Raw genomic sequence first — 21,815 nt, forward strand, 5'->3', positions numbered from 1 at the left:
AGAAATGGAGCTCTGAGTGACTGTTACTGTTAAAGGCATTGTGCACTTTCTGTTTAGGCAGATTTTTCCAGTTCAGTTTACCTCAGTGGTTAGGTATTCAGCTGGGGGAAGCTTTTGTGGATGTAAATCTGTTTTGGTTTTTTTTTTTTCCCCCATTAGTGTGCTGACACATAGGAGGTAAGGATGTGTTTGTAATCTGTGTGTTTCTGTAAATACTGGTGTATTGGAAGAAAAATACAAGCTAACAAAGTCTCTGACAAGTATTGATCTTACTGGAGCTGTGTCTTTTGTATAATTTTTCAGGTAAACTAAAATTTTTGAATTTTTTGCATCTCAAAAGCAGACTTCTAGGCTTCTTTGGAAAAGATCTGTCAAAGAGCTGGCATTGTGGTATAGGATGTATCAGTTTCCAAATCAAATAGTGACACAGGACTGACAAGTACATTTGTATGTAAATGATTATTTAAGTGAAAAATACCATTCCAGTTTGTTACACACATGGAAGTTACCATCTTTTGATATGTTACTTTGTAAATATATTTAGTTAAAGTAGAAGATTAGGTGGAAGGCAGTAACCATTGTCAATTGTAGATTTCATCTTTTTGTAAAACACTGATATTTCAATATGCCACTATACCTTAAATAGGAGTAAGGCTCCCACCCACTGAAATGCTGCACAACTGTTCTGAGAACTTCTACATTGGTATAACTTATTCTTCTGTTTGGAACAATAAATAAACTACTCTGGTATAATTCAGGCCCTTTAACCTATCTGAACTGGAGAAAAAAAAAAAGTAAAATCTAGAACCTGTGGATTGACGAAGACTAGGAGGTTGGGTGTTTGACAGAGCTGTGTGAGATGCTGACTTTTGAAACTCTCCTACGATGAACATTTCCATTTCTCAAGACAACTTGTTCAGATGTTCAGTCTCTCTTACTGTGAAGAATTGTTTTCTCCTCATCTTTGATCTGAATTTTCCTTGTTGCAACTTGTGACCGTTGACTCTTGTCCTTTCACAGTGTACATCTGAGAAGAGTCTGTGTCCGTCTCCTCTATGAGCTCCTTTTCAGTTGTGAAAGATGCAATTAGATCTCCTTTTGATCTCTTTTCTGGATAGCACAAACCCAGTTCTCTCTTCTTTTATGTCATACGCTCCAGTTGCGTGACTGTTGTAGTGATCCATTACTGTTCCTGGTTTGTAGCTTTCTGTCATGTTGGTGGTCCTAGTTTTCCAGATTCGGCACAGTGTGTTGAATAGTGAGGAGTAATTTTTCTTGCAGCCTGCTGGCTTGTGCTGAGTAACTTTTGCTAAGGCAATGATGGTATGTTTTATGTACATGCCAAGTACTGTTCTGCTGTATTGAGCGGAGCGAAGTGAAGTGAAATTGTTGACAATGCATTGGGCAGAAACTGAGGCTCTGCTAGTGATGAGGTATCCAAGGATTCTCAGCTGCGATGCTGGAGCTGTTAATTGGGGATTGTGTCCTTGTGTATCCTCAGCTAGTTTACTGCAACCTAAGACTGAGCAGGGAAGAGTACAGATGGTCTGTCACCTGGAAAGTGTAGCCAGCAAATGCATGGGGTGAAATCACAGATGTTCACTCCTGAATCATCATATATAAGAAGGAAAATTACAACAATTATTGTAGCTCTTAGTGACTGAATGGCTAAGTATTGGAGTGCTACAAAAAACAATAAGGCATCTTACTTTTTCTCAGCTCTGCTTGTTCTTGGAAATGCTGGATATTAAATTAAAAATAAACCAAAGAAAACAAATTTTTAACCTGACTCTTACGTCAGGTTAACATTATAAACCCTGCTAATGCCATCTTAATAGTATTGCAGCAGTGTGTCTGAGAAGGAGAAATGTTACAGCAGACTTATTAAATTTCATGCTGGATTTTTTCAGGTCTGCTAGACATCTGGCTTCAAATGCAAAGTCTTGTACTCTGTATAGGAAAGAACTATATTAGATTTCTGAAAGCTGGCTCGCTTCATGAAATGTCTAAAATTGCCTGCCTTTACTCTAAATTGGTTATATCAAAATTGCTTGATCTGAAAATTGCAACAACTCTTGAACTTGCAATGGATGTATGCTCTTAACTGAACATTTTCCTTCTGGCCTGCTCCTTGTACTCAACTTTGACCAGAAGCATGTCGATTGGAAACTAATTTTAGTGAGCGAGCACTTTCTGTACATTTCTTTTTTATCTTGCCTGTGATAAACAATCCAATAAAGTCCAACTGGTAGCTTTAACAGGCTGGATCGAGCTTTCAGGAGCCTCAATTGATTTTGCTTCCCAAGATGATTGTAGGTACCCAGCTGCTTATTTCTGGAGGCTCTGCTGCATTTAAGGGACTGAAGGGCTTTGGAGGAGCAGAAATCAGGTAATATGAGTGTAAAGGACTAAATCTGTTTGTTTAGATCATTAAAAGATCCTTTTGCTTGCAGTTTGTCAGAATACAGTGATTGTGTTTTTAATCTCCATGGTTTTGTTTTACTTTTCATTTGAAATAGAAAAGGCTTTCTAAATACCACTCTAATGAAGATATTGAATATACAATTTGGTGAGCTTCAATAGTGTATGTGTAAAGGTGATTCTGTATATAGCTACCAAAATGTTTGTGGAGAAGGGAGGAGCATAGGAAGAAATAAGGACATTAATGAATGAGAACACTAGTGAATTAGTGACACTTACTAGATATATTGGCTGAAGACTACTCAACTAATAATCCTTCCACAAGCTTTGTGCTTTGAATTTATTTTGTTCCTTCTACTTTTCTTTTTTTTTTTTTTAACTAAAGATGAGCTATACCATTCTTAAAATGTTAGAAAATAAGAGATTTGCTCACAAATTTCTTTCTAGAGCAAGATTTACTTGTGTGACCTATGGAATTTTTTGCTGGTTTTAGGAAGAACCTGAGGGCTCATCTTGGGGATAGGAAGACTGGCCTGCATGCACATTGTTCTGGGATGGCCATCCTCTTTGCATTACCTTTTGGGTATTCTTTTCCCCATTCTCTGGTTTTCTGCCCTATTGTATTGCTCATGTTTTATTTTGTTAAATCTACAAATGCCTCTTTTTCCATTTTAATCGAAAATGCATTTGGACTTGATAAATACATTTGGTTCATTGCCCTGAAACAAGGTTTCCATGAATGGTTGTGCTCTTTCCTACTCTATTAGCAATCTCATTTCATAGCATGCTTTATGAAAACATCCAGGTGAGAGACTGCCAAATCATCTGTGTGAAAGCATGCATCCTGGGGTATGAAGAGAGTAGCTAGAGGAGAGATTAGCAAATCTCCTTAATCTCCTGACTGATGTCAAGGTGTGAACCTGTTCAAGAGTACAGATTGCCTCAGTATTCAGTCTGAGGGCTAGTTTCTGGATGTGTTTTAATGATTGTAACCACTGATGTGAAACCCGTGGTAGCTGCGATAATGTACAGGTGCCACCAGCACTGTCTAAAGTCTTTAATGGAAATGAAAAAAATCTTAGTGAAGTGCAAATGGGAAAAGGTCAGATTTAAAAAGCAGAACAAAATTATACATTGTTCTGCAATTCTGGTTATTCTTCTTAGTGTTTTATTGAAGGAATATAAAAATGTGAAGTGTGTAGACCAGAACCACCCATGGAAGTTGGTGGTATGCTTGTCTTCTACAGTCCCCTTTAGTTGAAGTGAATAATGGTATCTGTGGGTGTCTCGGGTGTCAGTGCTGATCCTTGGAAGCATAACTGTCTAGCCAGTGGTAATTCTCTGAGTAGAGAACTAGCCTTAGTGCTTTGTATAGTAACCCGCCTGGACATCTAAAACACAGTTTTGATTTAAAACCTAACATTGCAGCTGGCTGAAGATTTACAAGCAGACTCTCTAAAAGATCTGGTGTAAATTGCTGTGCTGGTGAAATGAACTTTTTTCGGTGTTTCTGCTTAGAGTCAGAAATTTTCAAAAGTAAAATGAGCATCTCCTTACACAAGAGGTGTATTCCTTGGCCACATGTGTCTGTGTGTACATATTACTGGCCCAATTAAGCATTTTTCATTAGCTGGTTTTGGATTTCATTTTTTTATTTGTCTGTAAAACAATTAGCAGGATTTCAGTCTTATTTTTGCCATCAGCAGTACCCACTTATTCTCTGTGCCTTTGCTTTCTCTTTTTGTTCATTCTTTTATCTTCACCGAAGGGATTATCAGTTTCCAAACTACTGGAATGTTTCAGGGTTTTTATTTAGTCTGACTTAATGTCCTCGCGACCAATGGCTTGTAGGGTCAGTGGTGGCAGAATAGTCAACATGTCCTTGAAGCTTCCTTGAATTGAAAGTGAGGGTGCTGTATTCTAAAATACTTGCAGAATATGATTCTTGCCTGCTTAACTTCTGGTGATAAAGAATATGAGGGGAAAACGGTTTGATTTGTAAATTACAGCTTGAGTAGCTATAACTGAGTCTTCTCATAGCATGTTTTTGTAGGCAAATACTAGATATTTTTTTATTTACTTATTTCCAGGTACATGCTGGGCCTATCGGCTGTTCCGGCAGTTATACAGTTTCTGGGGTTCCTGTTTCTTCCTGAAAGTCCCCGCTGGCTCATTCAGAAAGGCCAGACTCAGAGAGCACGGAGAATTCTGTCTCAAATGCGTGGCAACCAGGCAATCGATGAGGAGTATGACAGTATCAAAAACAACATTGAAGAAGAAGAAAAAGAAGTTGGAGCAGGTATGCTGAATGCTTGTTGGCCTCTGCCTATCAATGAGGAGATAAAAATCAGAAGAAATGTTGAAGTCGTAGCCTGTAGGAACTTGATGTTTTGTTTTTTCTTGTCTGTTTTGCTGTTGTTTGAAATATTTCATATACTGGTAGTTTAAAAAATGAACAGATGTTTCTATGATCCTACAGTTTTAAATTAGGTTCTGATTTTTTAAGTGAGGAAAGAGTAAAGTTGTGTAAGATTCTAAGTTTATACCACTTATGCTTATGTGAGAATTGCACTCAAAAAATTACTCAGTTTAAGAATTCCCATCTTGAAGAATGGAAATAAATGAAATGAAGTTTGGTTTCTTTCATCAGTGGAAGAGGCCAAACAGACACTGGGGAGGTCAGAAGGTGTTCTACGTGCCTGAATTATCCAGAGGCTTTATCCTGGCCAACCATATTCTAGACAAGCAGCCTTTGGAAAGATTTACAAAACTACACTTGTAATACAGAGATTCTCTTTCAGTAAAGGCAGCTGCTGAAAGTCCTTTTGGTCTGTCCCCAAGAGAATAAGGCATCTAAATCAAATCCTTTTTTCACTTTTTTGTATCCTTATGCCATAATTGCTCAAAACTTTATGTGTGTGCTTATGTATGTACATATAAAGCAAGATTGCCATTCAGTTGACTTTGTCCACTGTATTTTTTCCTTTGTTTTGTGCTGAAAGTGTTAACCTGGGAATGTCAACTAAGGCTCTTAAGTAAGACTCATCTTAATTCTTGCTTCATTAAACATTGATAGGAAAATACTGTAACTTCTCAGTACTGGTGGAAAGAAAAATGCAAGTTATTTTAAGTCTGTGTAAATTGAGATTCAGTATCTTATAATACCTAATCTCATTGCCACATTGAGTTTGGCTTTGAGCCTTACAATAAATAAGTATCTGGAAAAAGTTATTTGACACGTATTAGTGAAAGGATTTTCAAAATATTCATCACTGGTGTGAAGCAGGGCTGGATTTTTTTTCTGCCATTATGTTTTTGAGGCTTTGGATACTTTTTTCCAGTTCTTTGCGGTGTGGGCAGGTGGGAAATGAAGTTCATTGAAGCTGATTTGAAAAAAGCTGCAGTGGATATTCGTAGAACAGCTTGGGTTTAAGAGTCCTGTGCCAAGGTTCTTGATCCTAATTAGAGATTGGGCTGTCGAGTTCTGTGAAAAGCCACTTAATGTCTAGTATTAAAATTTTTTATGCTTTGTAGAAATAAAAAGAGCAGGTGTTTGACCCATCCAGTCCCTTATTTTCAGTCATGGGCCTATAGGGTATGACCTTGTTTCTTTCTCTTAAATCTTTCCTCATGCTGCTGTTTCACTATTTGTAAAGTAAATGTGGTATTATAAGACTGCAGTAGGACTGACTCCAGTTCAGTCCTCTATACATTTGTAACTTGGACTGGCACACTAATTACGAGGTTGTTGGCTTTCTTGGATGTGCAGGTCTCTTGGTTTCCCCACACACACTCCCCCCAAAACTTACTGTGTTCGTGGAGTCCGGTTAAATCAAGCACATTCCTAGGAGAAAGCTTGGATGCAGAGAATCAGTGTTTTTCTCTCAGGTAATCCACTGCATCAGAGTTGACACCAAAGGGCATTAAAAAAATGAGGGTAGTTAAACATATATGCTATCCTGCTTGTTATAAATGCTTAGCAAACAGGCATTAGATAGTTAAGGTCACTCTTGTTTTTTATTATAACTTGGTTATAATTGCACTTCATCCCATTTAACCCAAAGTCTTCATTGTTATAAAAAGGTATGCTGTGTGTCAGCACCAAGACATACATTATTTTTGTTACCTTTCTGTGACTTAGAGGTGGTATTTAGAAGTGGTGTTAAATTGTAATTACTTTCATTTTTTGAGGAGTTATCTGGATCTTCAGTATTGAAATTGGCATGCATAGTGCAAGAGCAACTTACTGTTCATGGTTTCATTGCTAGGTGTTCATGTATTGACAACTTAAATGTGTGCTTCTGCAAAGACTTTGCATTTTATTTTGCTGAGTGTATTTTGGTTGGGTGGTTTTAGGGTTTTTTTGTTTGATATATTGCTGTAGTACTTTTTTTTTTATTCATTTCTCCTATTTGTGGCAGACAGTGTTTTAAAACACTAGTTAATAGCAGTGACAAAGGATGGTAGTAATTCCTATTAGACATTGTGGACATCATTCCAGTTTTACAGAAAGCTTAAATGACCCTAAACTGACAGTGTGTTTATGTGGCATTCAAGAAAAGATAACTTTGTAGATCGAAAATCATCTGGCTTACTTTTAGGTAAAAGTGCCCTTTCCTTTCCTGTCTTTTCCTTTCTTGGAAAAGAACAGATGTTCTTTTTTTATTAATTGATATATGAGCATCTTTTCCAGTTTCTTAGGGCATCATTTTCTAAGTGAAAATAAGCCTGTGTTTGACTCCTCCTCTGCAAGGGAGTAACAGAATTTAACCATAACATATTCTCCAGTCCCACACTAAAAACTGTAATGCCTTTTGTAACTGTTTCATCAACTATTCTTGTCACGGAAATAATGAATCACAGGGGAACTTCATCTGTGTTCTTTAAGCTACTTTCTTAAAATTTTGGGTTTAATGTCTGTCATAAAACCAGAAAAGTTCATTGCATTTTCCACATGGTCATCAAGCAGCTTCTGGCTTGAAAATAATAAAAATGCCTTCAGCAACCAACTTCTGTTTCAGAAGTCTTTTGTAGCAATGTGGGATACCCGTTAAGCAAATGATTCACATTTCTTTATCCTTTCCAATACATTCAGCCAAATCACTGCTGCTGATACTGCTTAGCAGCTTATATTTTAGCATTTTCAGAGTGGTATCAGGAAAAGGATGTATCTTTTTTGACAAACACTTTCCCCACGACTGGTTATGCAAATGACATTTTTTCTGCCAGTCATAAGTACTGCTTTTGCATGCTCTATTCTGTGCTCCCAGTGTGACTTATGGTGTTGTAACCTTGTATTTTGAGAAGCAGAGGGCAATGCATTCTGCAGTAACATTACAAGACAAGCTGAATCTTGGTTAAGTCCAGCTAATCATCATCTGTTAACATCATCCCCCTCTCAGATGGTGGGGCTGTAGTGCAAAAGGGAGCTGACGATTGGAAAATCAAGGGTAGAAGGACTAATGAGGAAGATGTTAGAAAGAAGAGATCTCCCCAAGAGTTGTGGAAACGGTAGTTCATAGGTGCCAAGTGGCCTCCGCTTCAAATATGCTGTGGATTCTGCAGATTCCCCAGTGCTTGACTTAGGCTCTGAAGCCTTAGGGGAGAGAATGGCCAGAGGGTTGCTTGCCGTTTGCAACCAAGGGAAGGGTCAAAGGCATTGCTGGGAGAGCATTCTGGGGCAACTCTTCCTAGCAAAACAGGTCTGACTCACACTGCTGCTGAATTGTAGTTTTTAGTACAGTTAAGACAGAGGTTCTGTACTGCGCTTAGTTAAAAACAGGCAATCAAATCACATAGCAATGCAGGTAAGCACTGACACAACAGCTTAATACACAGGTATAGATGAAGTAGCTTGTGTGCCTAAGCAAATTAGAGAGTGGGATTTGTAATGCTAATTCTAGAGCAAGCACTTTGGAGTGAATTTAATGTGGTGGGTTTGTGCATAACAATAAAGCTAGCTAGCACACCTTTTGTAAAATTTTTACAGGCTGCCAGTGTAGCGGTCATTTCAGACTGGAAAGAAATCATTATAGCATTCAACAGAGACATTTTAAACGGGTCATTAATTTCCTATATGTTTGATAACACTCGAATGTTCAAAGCAAATCAAAGAAAAGTATCGATTTGTACTGTCTTTCTGGGTAAAAGCATCTGCAAACTGCTTGGTTTTTCTTCACGCCCCTCTTCTAGCAACACAGAGCTGTGATGTGCCAGGATGCATGGTTATTTCACGTGAAATCAGTAGTGATGAATATAGTACTAACTTAGCATCTTGACGAAATGAACGTCATTTGCATTAAGACTAGACATTTATTTTTGTGGAAATGAAGGATGTGTAACCATGGATCATAATTACACTGGGAGAGCAGTGTAATCTCCCCCAGCCCTATTTATCCCACACCTGTGAATTAGGGTTGAGACTCTTGACCCTGTCTGCTATGCATGTGGACCTTTGCATTTTATTATCTGTTCTTATCCATATATATGTGTCAACTTCTGATCTTGAAGATGTCTCTTTTGCACATGTTATGCTTAGTAATTCTGGCCGTGTAAAACTGGTGGGGCTCAGTGGTGCATGGAACCATGCTGCTTCTGTGAAATTCACGGAGTGATTTAGAAAATTGATCATTACGCTGTAATATTGTTTAACCTACCATTCTGTCTGTTATGTAAAGAGCGCTGCTTCTGGATCAGACATTTTCTTGTGTTCCCATTATTTTAATACATTTTTTGTAATAGCCTAGCTTGTTTTTTTTTTTTGTGAGACCAAGAAAAATGTGTCCATGCCACACTTTCACTCCTGTAAGCTTGACTCACTTTACTACTTTGCTGAATTTCCTATTGGATCAGTGAGTCAGTCTCCTTTTTTAGGTTTTGTATTTCCCTGTTGGAGATAAATGTGTTATGATATAAAGGTAAAATCACCTCATTACCATTAGGTTTCAGCTCACAACTTTACCCAATTAGCTGTCAGTTTAAGTGAGATATTATCAGGCAGGAGATCTAGACCCTCAGTCCTTCCTGGTTCCAGTACATTTCTATTTCTTGCACCTTTTCTTCTTAAGGAATATTTTAACTTGTTAGTATTCCTGGCTGTGGCTTTGGCTGGAACCATTTGACCTGCATCTTTCTAGGGAGATAACTAGAAGCTTGCAATGTTTCCATTCTTAATCATAATTGTCCCCTTACTTCTGGGAGTCCTTTTTATCCTAGGCCATTGCCTGCCATGCCTGGTGTTGAAAAAGATAGAGACATGCTTATTATTATTGGACATGAGCTGGAATCTTACTTAATGAAACTTGGTAATGCTGTGATGCTCTGGTAGGGCTGTGCAGAACTCTGAATCATTCCACTTCCAGGCACACAAATCCTTATTTGAAGTTAATTCCTCTTTTGTGATATTAAGTGGCTGTTGTTACCTGTAACCATGAAATTAGATGGAAGTCTTTGAGCCAAAAGGAAACAAAGGAGTTGGGCTAAAGATTCGTTGAAGAAAACCCTGAATGTAATATGATTGGTAGTCATGTCAGCCTAAAATTATTGCTTGTACTAATGCCAGGGTCAGTTCCAGGTGGGTTTTGCATTTGGATTTTGTGGGAAGCATGGCCAATGCAAGAGGTACTTGAAAGGAATGTCTTTGTTTTGTTCTTGTATTTTAACCATTTGATTTGTAGAATTATTTTTTTGTTCCCTTAAGAACAAAAATTCTTCCTCTGTATGTCCCTGTTGGAATTTGTTTTGAGTTGAACCCATAAAAAAAGCACTCCTCTGGATAATTTAAAATTCACGCAATGCAGGCAAATAAAACATGGAGACATTTGATCTTGAGAAAGTATACTAACTCAATTCACTGTATGATCAGATAACAAGAAAAAAACATCTACAAAACTTGGCAAGGAATACTGAAAGTACGTATTACTGTATTAAACAATTGATAAAGAGAGATAAGAAGATTTTTGGTTCTCCTTTTATCCTTAAAGCCTTGTAAAAGGCTGACCTATTCTTGCAAATATGACCTTTGAGAAATATAGTGTATAAAGGATACTATTGGTTTTCTGCCTTCTATAGAAATTTGATTGCTATATTTTAAAAATATGTTTTTTCTGGTGTCTTAGAGCTCTGCTTATACCTTCAGTTTGCATGCCTAACTATGAGTTTGGGAATGTCTGTATATTTTAGGAATCCTGGTGTTAGCATATTTACCTGGAAGGGTGTTTTGAGTCGGCCTTGCTTCAGTGGCTTATCACCAAAACCAATCCCTTAATCTCTCACCTTGGTTTTCAGTGTGCTGACATAAATTTAATGTTTATCTGGAAATCGTGGTTAATTGCCCGCCTGCAGATCAGATTCTTCTGACTGCTCAGACGTATGTTTTGGAACAAACTCTTCTTTGCCTGAAGTTCAGACAGATTTCGTGTATGGTAGTCCTAAAGGGCAGGAAAAATCAAAACTCTGTAAAACTTGATGTAAGTATAGGGAAGCACTGTGAGGCAGGAGGGTTTGGTTTGGTTTTGTTTCTTTTCCCCACTTCAGATTCACTATGAAGTTTCTGGAAGTAAAATTAGCTTTCCATTTACAGTGTTATTAGCATTAGTTTACAGCTTCTGAAGCCTACAGAAAATTCAAGCTACAAGTCTGGAAAATAAAACTAAAAAGACTTCATCTCTTGCCAGTTCAAAAATAAATTTGGGCATTATGATTTTGTTTTAAGCCAAATGACATTATTCACATGTTGAAGCTGAATTTGCTGATGTTCAGGTAGTATTAACTGCTGCTTTTCATCTGAAGTTGCTTGTGGGGACTACGTGTCTGGATACAGTATTGGATTCCACTCCAGTACTAGTGCATCACTGAACTTTCAGCTGCTTCCTATGCTTTGTGTAGGAACAGGTATCAGTTTTGTGAAAACATATGTTTCAGAGAGGAAGAAATGTTGGAAGAGTAAGATTAGTGATTTATATCCTTTCATGGGAGAATGTGGTTCTTCTAAAGCAAAAAAAGACTGAAGGAGAGGCTGTGAATAAGGATAGGATACTTTATTTCAGTCATGTCCAGGAGACTAGGGATTTGTTACTTGTGCTTAAAAACCAAACAAAACCCTATACCCCACCCCCACCTCCCCGCAATTTTAACTAGAATAGTTTATTTTTCTGTCTTAATATGAACAGCCCAAATTAGGCATTTTTGGCTGGTTGTTCAGGTGTTATCACTTTCTCTGTTTCATGTTTATTATCTGTTAGGGCTAGCTACAGTACTTCAAATTTATAGAAAAGTACCTTTTTCCTTTAACACAAAAAATTGTTGTTTTTTTGTATTTACACAAGCTAGTCCAACTGACTTGGACTAGATCAGTTTCTAGAAGCTATCGGCTTCTGGTCGCAATTTCCATGCCTTCTAGGAGCTCAGTTCAGTTCTAGAAAGTAGTAAGCTAGATGCACTTCTTGGGTTTTCTCAAAGTAGTGCTTAGCTGTATAACTTGGCCTGTTATTAAAAACTGCTGTATAATAGCATAACCTTTAAACAGCATTTGTAACTGTATATATTTACAGTAGTTCCTTCCCAGTTAGCCTGGGGGGGGGGGGGGGGAAATAGTGTGGCATGTGGTGAGATTTTAGGAAAGCTGGACTAAAGATTCCTGGCAGAAGTGAACTTCAAGGACTTGGGCAGAATATTCGTGGTCAACAAAAAGAAAAATGGATGTGCATAACACGAGTAATAGTAAATGAATGAAGCAAGCAGAAAAGACTTAGAAATAGGAGGAAAGGGGTGGGGTGGGTGGGAAGACCAACAAAAAAAAGACCTGAAGGAGGGGGTTCTTGCATTGTTGGGAGGCAAAACTATTCTGAACAGTAATAAGACTTGTTCCTTACTCAGTACAGAAATGGGAGAGAAATTAAGTGGTGAGAGACACCTATATACTGTCCATAACACACACAGCTTGTTACACTGAGAAGGGAGCCCGTGGGCCTGAGAGAGAGAAGCCTGTGTTGGTAAAAAGGTGGTCATAGGATTTTAATGCCGGGATAGGAACGAAAGGGCAGAATACATCAGCTTAAAGGAAAGCTACACCATTTAGCTGGTGGCTTGTGGCATCTGGCAGTAGGCCAGCCTTGCCACTAATGGTGGTGCAATAACCTCTTCCAAATTGCAGTGTGAGGTTTTGTTGCTCACCAGGCTCCTGCCTCTTTGGTCTGAATGGACCAAACCAAGACTCTGAGCCTTGGAGTCAGTGTGCTGGAGAGCAGGTTCGGTTTGAGGTAGGATGCCTGGAGTGTGGTAGCTTGGTTGTGTTAGAAATGGGAAATATAATTTTGAATTTCCTGTGTACTCTTGTGCGAGAGCTGGGCACACATTGCCTTCACAGCGGAATTTGCTCTTTGGGCCTTTGGCTTTTTTCTAACATGGTTACACTGATGTACTTGTTTCTCACCTGAAATTCCAGATCTATTTTTTATATTTATGTATATTGTTCTCAAGAAGTGATAAAATTATGGTACCTCTAGTGCTGCTAATTGTATTCAAGAGCTCAGTTAATTTAAAAAAAAAAAAAAAAAAAAGGAAAAGAAAAAAAAAAGAAGGCCTGGTTCTTCATCGTTTCCCAGCTGGATCCAGCATCTGCACTGAATACACAATTCTAAGTGAAACGCTCCCACTTGAGCTGCCTGCTCACATGCAGCAGGGATTCAGACAAAATGAACAGTGTTGTGTGAAAACATTAATGGGCATAGAGGGAAAATTTTTTTTTAGACTGGGGAGGAATTATTATAAAACTTTACTAAGCTTAGTAATAGGGTTCATTATTTAGGCCTTAGAGCAGGTACTGTGGCAAAAATTGGAGATAATCTTGCAGCTTCTTTGCTTTCTGACCTTGTGAAGATGAGTGGAAACTCTAAAATGGATTTAAGGTTTTTAATAACAATATTTATATGTAAATGCCACAGACAAGTGGCTGAGCAAACTTTACCTGTTGGTCCCATTTTAGCCTTTTCATAATCATTAATATTTTAAAAGCTTTTTTTTTTTAATTACTGTTCTTTGCCATGTTGTAAGAACCACAACAGTGCACAGCTGACTCTGCTGTCTCCTAGGTTACAGGCTTTGCACAAGGGCAGAGCTTGGTCCACCCACCAGATATTAATGGTTCAACAGCAGTAGTTTTTCTTTGGCTCTGTGGTCAGGTGAATACAGTGTTTATACAGCCTGTTTAAATTCAAGTTTCAATTTGTTAATAGGAAGAAACTGCTAGGGAGATAGAAGGGTTTTAACCAGTGTTTGCACTTATTTGTTTTACAGAAGACCATATTCTGCTCCTGCAGTCTAGTCAGGCTTTATTTTTTCCAGAGACCTTCACCAAGGTATTGTCCGCCTGATTTTTGTCCAATGCTCATCTTTTTATCTTGCCTTTTAAAATAACAGCATTGGGGTTTTTTTGATCTTTTCTGTTTCCAGGATACTTCGTTTTTCTCACAAACCTGAAGGGTTTGGTTCAGAATAAGCAGCTGTCCTTGCACGCCACCTGATAGTTCATCCAAAGTATTAATGCACTGAGCATTTCAGTAAATCTTGTCAACGAGTGTGAAGTCTGTCACAATTGGCATACTGCCACGTGTGGATTGTGTTTTGTTTGACTGAAGATGGATTTGGAAAAAAAAAAGGGGGGAAAGAATAGTTTAATGTAGTTTGCTGCTGCGCATGTTGCTGCTGTGACTCCCAAACTATCCATTTCAAATGCTCCCTTACACAAATATTCTTGAGCTTTCCCTATGCTAAGAAAGGAAGTTGTTGGAATTTCTTCCTTTTGAAAATAAATGAAAAATGGTGTAGTACTTCCATGTTGACTATTTGACCAGAATATGTATTTAGATCTAGTGCTTTTATCCAGGAGATGAGAAACAGCTTCTTTCTTTACATTAATTCTGTTCGACCATAATTTTTACAAGTGGTGAACCAGTTCAGAATTGTATTGCATTCATAGTTTTTCAGTCAGCAAAAAGTTAGAATTCTGCTTTCCTTTTTGGTTGGTTTTTTTTAATGGCATCCCCATTGAACATCACTAGGCCATAGTGATGCTCACTAACAGTGTAGTAGTGTGCTAGTCTTGCTATAGAGACAAATCCTTAGGAAAGAGCTTCATCCTTACGTTATTTCACTCCGGAATAGGAAGGGTGAGCACCACCTTTTCGTTTTATCATCTGAGTGAATGTGTGTGTGGGCTTATGCTTTTTATGTGGTGTTTCTGTAAGTAAAGTACTTTCTAGGATCTTTATTGTGCTGTTTTGTATTCTAAAATATTACTGGTCTCCTGGAAAATGTCCATGTAGATTAGAGGGGGTTTATATGGTTGAAGCATGTGTGTGCGTGAGATAACTAATGCTGCATGAATAATTTGCAATGAATAATTTATCTAATTATTTTAGACTTTCTTTCTGCTTGTCAGTTTTCTGTGAGGAAACTGCAGTTTCCTTAAACAGATTTTTTTGGGAAGTGTTATAGTGCTTTGGAATTTTTCTGTGTGAAGCTGTAACAAATGCATTGCAAACTTGAAATTTTTAGTATAAACTCTTTGGAAATTGTAACTTTTGCATATTAAACAATATTCAATCATGTTCTAGAATTACCTGTACAAATAAAGCCCTGAATAGCTCAGCTAACAAAATACGAAAATTTTAAAAGAATCAGAAAAACGGGTCCCTCTCTACCCCTGTTTTCAGATTTCCCTTTTGCTGAAAAACCACCACCACCACCACCCCACCCCCCCAACAAACAAATTAAAAAAACCAAACAACAAAAAAACCCAACCACAAAACCTACTACCACCAATTCCTTCACCAAAAGCCAGTTGTCATTTTCTAGCACTTCCCCCCAATACGTCCCAGGAAACCACTATTCTGTGTAATGTCTTAAATGAGGAAAGGATTACTCCACTGTTCTAGTAGTGGTCAATTTGTATATGGGTTTTTTTTTTGTTTTTTTCTCCCGTGAACATTCAGAGGTAAATATGGCTTTTATGGATAATGGTGGTTTTGAACTTTTTTTTCTGATTCTGCACATACTTGAATATTTCTATTTCTGTTGAATAAGAAATAATGTTTTTAAAACCAGTATAGTTCAGTGTCTACAGATATTCAAATATTTACCAAAAGTCATACAGAAAATGTTGTTATCTAGTCAAAGTACATTATCTCACAATGCAGCCATGGTGATTTATGAATGAAGAAGAAATTTTTTCTCCAATATTGTAAGTTACATTTAGAATTATTCCCTAACTAAAGGTTGCAAGGACTTGAAAAACTTCTCCTTTTCCCTGCCATACTTAGTAAGCATCCAATTCCTCCCTTATAGAGTTGACTTCAGGCCAATATTTAGTGTTGGCAAACCTAGCACGTTGTTAGTTTTCCCCTCTTAGTTTGTAAGGAACTTGTAGAATTGCTAAGAAACTGCTGAGAATTCAAGTTGCTGTATTGCTTGCAACTGCTTAAATATGTTTAATTGAACATGCTGCATGTTTATTCTGCCCTTTTATAGTGAAATGACAGTTTTTATCGTAGGTTATGAAATGAGCATCTTTGCTGTAAGACACAATAGCCTTGTTCTGGCAGCCAGTCTGCAGTGGTGGGCAGGGGCCAGTGGGAACCTGCTGGCATTTGTGGGCTGTCCGTGTGCCCGAACCCATGTGAATTGGGGCTGTGAGGACTTCCAGGCACTTCTTTGCCTTGTAGAACAGTACTTTAGGGCAGAAAGAGAGTAGATCTTTCTTTTTGTACTAAAACTGCATGAATATATTTGGTTTTTCATCAGAGCTGAACATCTTTTAATTTTTATGTGTATTCTCCTAGGCATCAGTGGCTATAAGGAGAACAAAAATACCATTTTCTTTGGTGTGTTTTGACCTGTTTGCCATCACTTATTGAACATGGAAAGGTGTAATTACAAGTATTTAATAAAGGGATTGATTTAAGAGCATAAATAATTTTAAAGTAATTGTGTCCTTTTGTGATTATATAGATTGCACTAGTTTCTTTTAATTTAAATATAAATGTTGTATAAATATCTTATATAACATAAACCACCTCTGATTTTCATTGTAGCTGAGGTGGATGTAGCTCTCTTAGAGTGCAAGTATGGATATATAAATGAATAAATTATAATATCTGCTGTAGTGTATGATATAGAAAGTAGATGATTGACTATGAGCCAGGAGACTTCCTTTTTAGTCAAAGCAAACATACGTTTCTATGGTAATAAAAGCAAATTTAAAATGTAGGTGGTTCTGACTGTTGCTAGTCTAAAATAAAGGTGACAGTTGCAGAATAGTTCATTTCATAGCCACAGGAAACCAAGATTTTTATTAAAGAAAAATGCATCTATATTGACCCATAATAAATTTTTAAAATTTTTGAACTGTAAGCTCTTTCTGATATTTATTTTTCCTTCCTTTAATTTTGCCTCCTTGCTTTTCACTGTGTGTAGCAAAAATAGGAGTCTGTGTATAAATGCTATACAGCTTATCCTACTCTAATTACGGCACAGTATAACAGTGGAAGATTTCTAAGACACCATTTCATCTGTAGGTTGGCTTGTTTGGAGCTTCACATCCCTTCAAAGCACATTCCTAGAAGAATGATCTGTTACAGAATACTCAAATACCACCTATTTGTGAGGGAGTGGCCTCAAATTAATCATCCTGCCCCCATCTGTCATACTTGGTATCCCTTGAGCTGTTTACTTTTGTGGTCTCCAAATCTTCCCCAAATCAGTAGGATACATTATAGGGGCCTGAGGATTCAATATCTGTGGGGTTTGTTTGTTTTTGTTTTTTTAAGAAGGGAGTACAGGCAGCCTATTTCATATATCAGATTATGTTTTGCAGCCAAAACTTGCTGTTATTTAAGCAAAGTGTGTGCATACATAAAACCGAAACTGTATCTTTTTGGTCACTTGCACGCTTTGATTTGTTGTGCCATACCCTGACAGAGACAGAGCTTGACAGGTACCTGAAATGTTTATATTAATTTGGTGGGATGGGAACACGTGGTACTGTTCCAAGTTTGAAACTGGATCTGTCAGTTGACCTTAATGTCAGATTTCATGGAAACTTTTTTTGCAACAGCAGTCAAGATTTTCTTAAAGTTATAACCTGAGAATATTTAACGTGAAAATACCAGCCTAAATGCAGAAAATCTGTTATTAGGAGATGCACAGTCATTGCCCTCATTGCAGTGGATGCTTACTTGGTTGTCTTTGGTAATTCAGATGATCGGTGTTAACTACTGAGTGTCAAAGACAGTGAATGAAATATCATGAAAAGACATATGGTCTGTGCCACCTGACTGCTGCTTATGGTGCTAGGACAGTGGGTTTGAGTGGTCCAGTTCCCATCCGACAGGAAGAGTCGAGACCTAAAGAAAGGGCTTTGGATATCTGAGCTGCCAGGAGCCAATGAAGCTGTTGTTGTTGAATGCTTAAAACTGCCCAGTTTTATATGATATAAATCCATGTGTAGTTGTACCAAATTATGGTTAATGAATAATGTTGTAAGCCTAGAAGTAATATAGGTACTCCAGGGCTGCATAATCATAATGTTTGCATTTGAAGTATTTCTTGACATGCTGTATTGGGTATAAATCCTTGAAATAAACAGAAAGACACATTTTTAAATGTAACTTAATTTATTCTATATTTAAAGCAACTGTAGCGTAACCCAGTAGCATTACAAAGGAGGTAGAATTTACTTTTTTATTTAGTTATTTTGAGGCAAATTATTTGTATTTTACAAATTTGAGAAGTCATCACTCAGTTTAGCATTCTGTTCTCATCCCAGAAACTTTGCCTACCATCTGCAGCCAGTCGTCTGTTGTGCTGTGTGAGCCTGGCATCAAGTACAAAATATCAGCTGGTCTGTATAGCACTGTCTTTGACAGCCCCCTCCAAAATGTGGCTGACGGAGGTCAAGATATTCTCTGTTCAGGTGCAGGCAGATCCATTAAAAATGTGACTTCTGGAAAATGTTCACTGGTCTTTCATGGATGCAGCTGCCATTTTGCTAGACTGTGCAATTTATAATGGGTATGTTAGGAGATACTACATCACAAAAATACTTTAAGGGCTTTGAATATGCTTTGAATTTATAATTTTTTTTCTTCTTATCAGCTGAAAATGGTTTTCAAAGTCAACTGAGAGTTATTTTGAAATGTAGTTTTTATAAGCTTGCACTCTTCTTCCCTGCTGATAAACTAATGTACATTTCTTTTCTAACTCCAGTAGAGAGAAATTAACCTGCAAAACCTCTTATATGCCTTTTCCCACCTTGTATTTTGGAACCTCATGAATCTGAAGAGCTGTCTACAATTTTAGCTCAGCAGTTTAAAATCGTTTTCTTTTATCATGACTCGGATAATTTCAAACAATCCTCTTTTCCTCCTGTGGTTCTTCTTAAATGTATTAGTTTTATTTGGTGATAAAATTTCCCCTCTGCACTCTTAACATGCTTGCAAATTTGCATATCTGATATCAGTATTAGATGTAATTTTTGCTTACATTTTGTAATAATATTGAGACTTTAGCGGTATATTAGGCAAAATTTGTGAGTTCTAACTGTAAGACATAACCATTGAAAACTACTAATCAATTTTGTATGAATCCTATATGATATCATACTCAAAAGTGTAGTATTTTGTTACTATGGTGATGAACACAGTAGTTTTAAGGATTTTTTGTGGCAGGTTGTAGTAGTTGAAATGGCTACAAAGAGAAAAAGTATCATCTACAATTTGAGTTCCATTAAGAATATAAACCTTGAATGATGTATAAACTGCTTTTACAGTCTGTGTTGCCTTTAGGGCCTGAGTTGTAGTAATGCATTATATCCAAACTTAACCTGTAGAATGAACTTGGATTTAACACTTTAATTAGTTCAAGAAGGTTTTAAAAGTACTTGTTAATTTGGAAAAATTTTTGCAAGTGATTTACTTGAAGGATTTGCTTATATGAAGTGCAAAGTCTTATTTGTCTTTAGAGAGAGTTTGTGTGGTGTTTTTTCAGTGATTTATATTTCTGTGTAGATAGAACAGAGAACATCGGGTGTAGCCTGTAAGGGCTATGTATATTTTTTAGTAAGAACGTGCAAGAACATCTATTACTATGGTAACTGAATGACTTAGGGAACTTCTTATGTGCTTGCTAAAGTAACTTGTAATTGTGGGTTAATGGTGATCCTGAAAACAAGAAAATTTTGCCTTTTCCTCTTTTTTTTTTTAAAAAAACCCCATGTATTATTGAACGGAAGAAATTACACTGTGTTCATGAACTGCTCAGAAGCACAGCATGGAGCCAAACTCCTTTCTCCTGTTTTCCTCCATTTGCAGTATCGTGGCTGGAAATAAAGGCTTCAGTTCCTCTTACAACTCTTCTACTCTTCTAAGATTCTAGGTGCTGGATAGCCCATAGGTTGTGGTCCTTATACAGCTTCATTGATGAGAGATCAAGGTCAATCTGCTGTTCCACAGAAAGAACAGTTGAGGCAGTGTGATTTAATTTCTGTTAGAACTGAGAATAGACCCAAGGTATTAAGTGCTTTGACTACAGCATGTTTCTGAGACACGGTATAGTTCACATACTGTATGTGTCACCTGTGAAAAGTGCTTACACCATTTACTATTCACTGTTACATGGCATCTTCTAGTGGTAAGAAATCTGCTGCTAGATGACTATTCTTGTCTCGTTTACTAAAGATAATGTATGGACTAAGTGACTGCAGACAGATAGTTGCACGATTTTTTTAATTAACAAAATGTATGTGTTGGCAACACCAGAAGAGCATTCGGCAGTAATATTAGAAGGACATGCAGAAGTGAAGAGAATCATTCACACATTTGTGGAAATGAAAGAATTAAATTGCCTGTAAATCTGCTTACGTATTTGTTTATGTAGTCCTATTAGCCCAATCTTGATTCAGCAGTATTCAACAGCAAACACTAGGAAAGAGTAGAAGAGCCTGAGCCTGTATGATATTGTACCCAAGTACTCTTCAAGTTTGTGATGATTTTTGATTTATCATCCATGAAATTACCTGGTCTCCCTATGCACAGTTTTAGTATGTTACACATACTTAAGCTTTAACCATAGATTAACTACAGTGTGGAACATAAGTGATGATTTTAATTCTGTAACTTTTTTTTTTTAAATCTGAGGGTTTTTTCAGTTTTTCAGGAGATGTTCTTATATGTTTAGATGGGAGTGTGGGGGGTGTGTGTTTTGGTTTTTTTGTGGGTTTTTTTTTAAGGTAACAACTAAAATGTTCCAAAAGTTTACAGCAACTAATTAAGTTTTTTTTGAACTGATTTTTTTGTAGCATTTGCCTCCGGTTAACAAAGTTCTTTAGCCTTTTCTAGCAAAGTTATTTCTTGTTTTGCAATCTGATTAGGAAATGCCCCTATATAAAGAGTATGCACGTCTTGATTTCTGAATAACTGTATTTCCAAAATCCTTAATGGAATAAAGTCCTATTAATCCCACTTTATGGAGCGAGAACAAGCAAGGGCTTTGCACCTAAGGAAGTTTCCAAGGGTTGTGTGAGGCTTGTGATGGGATTCAGCTTCCACAACTACCCCTGGCAATACTAGGCCATCCTCAAAATTTTATGCTAAAATACATGAGCACATACATGCACCTTGAGTAGGGAGCAGAGGGTGCGTGCCAGCCATGGGTGGCAGGTCTTCAGAAGTTCCAAGTGCGGATGTTGATGAAGCTGGCTTAGTACTGACACTTGTCAGTACTTGCTAAACCAAGCAAGGGTTCAGGCTATTGTTCCATGGCTTAAGCACCTTGGTCCTTGAATAGAGTCCCAATTCATTCAGGGTTATATTCTCTTGTATACCCTTGTTTGGATGTAGGTCTGAGTAATTTCTGTGCAGGTAAAACAACAACTTATTATCACTGACTTGTGGTGGGATTCTAGATGCCTGTGAGGAAGATTTCTCTGTGGACTATAGGTCTCACACAAGTCTGAAACCCTCCGTGCGACACGTGGGCTGTCACAGACATCTGCCTCAGCTGGTGTTACTGTTGTAGTCGAAGCCTGGTGCTTGACTTGTTCTCTCTCACAAGCATAGGGTGCTGTAATGTTTTTTTCAAGTGTTTTAGAAACCCAACGCCATCAATGGAGTCTGTTCCTGTGCTCTCCTTATCTGAGCTGAGCTGCCATGCACAGGTGCAGTAACACTCTTACAGTCTCTTCAAAAATTAATACTAAGCAACACAAAGAAAAAACTTAAAAAGTGGTCACCGAAAATTGCATTAGATGGCTAACTAGGTCAATGCATCCCCAAAGACAGATGAAGACAGACAATCCACATGCATTGCATCTTGACTGGTTCCAAGGTGAAATCTACATT

General features: G+C 37.5%; 2 protein-coding genes across 3 annotated transcripts in view; both read left to right on the forward strand.

Annotated features, from left to right (window-relative positions):
* The window catches only part of ERGIC2 (ERGIC and golgi 2), a 296,444-nt gene that overhangs the window by 207,429 nt on the left and 67,200 nt on the right, over positions 1-21,815 (forward strand). The window lies entirely within an intron of this gene.
* Positions 1-21,815, forward strand: part of SLC2A13 (solute carrier family 2 member 13) — a 166,192-nt gene that overhangs the window by 33,253 nt on the left and 111,124 nt on the right. For both annotated transcript variants that reach the window (XM_049814297.1, XM_049814298.1), the window contains exon 3: positions 4,512-4,720. In XM_049814297.1, coding sequence (XP_049670254.1) covers positions 4,512-4,720 — 209 coding nt within the window. The remainder of the gene's footprint in view (positions 1-4,511; positions 4,721-21,815) is intronic.

This window comes from Accipiter gentilis, chromosome 11, assembly GCF_929443795.1.
Source record: "Accipiter gentilis chromosome 11, bAccGen1.1, whole genome shotgun sequence".
Lineage (NCBI taxonomy): Eukaryota > Metazoa > Chordata > Aves > Accipitriformes > Accipitridae > Astur > Astur gentilis.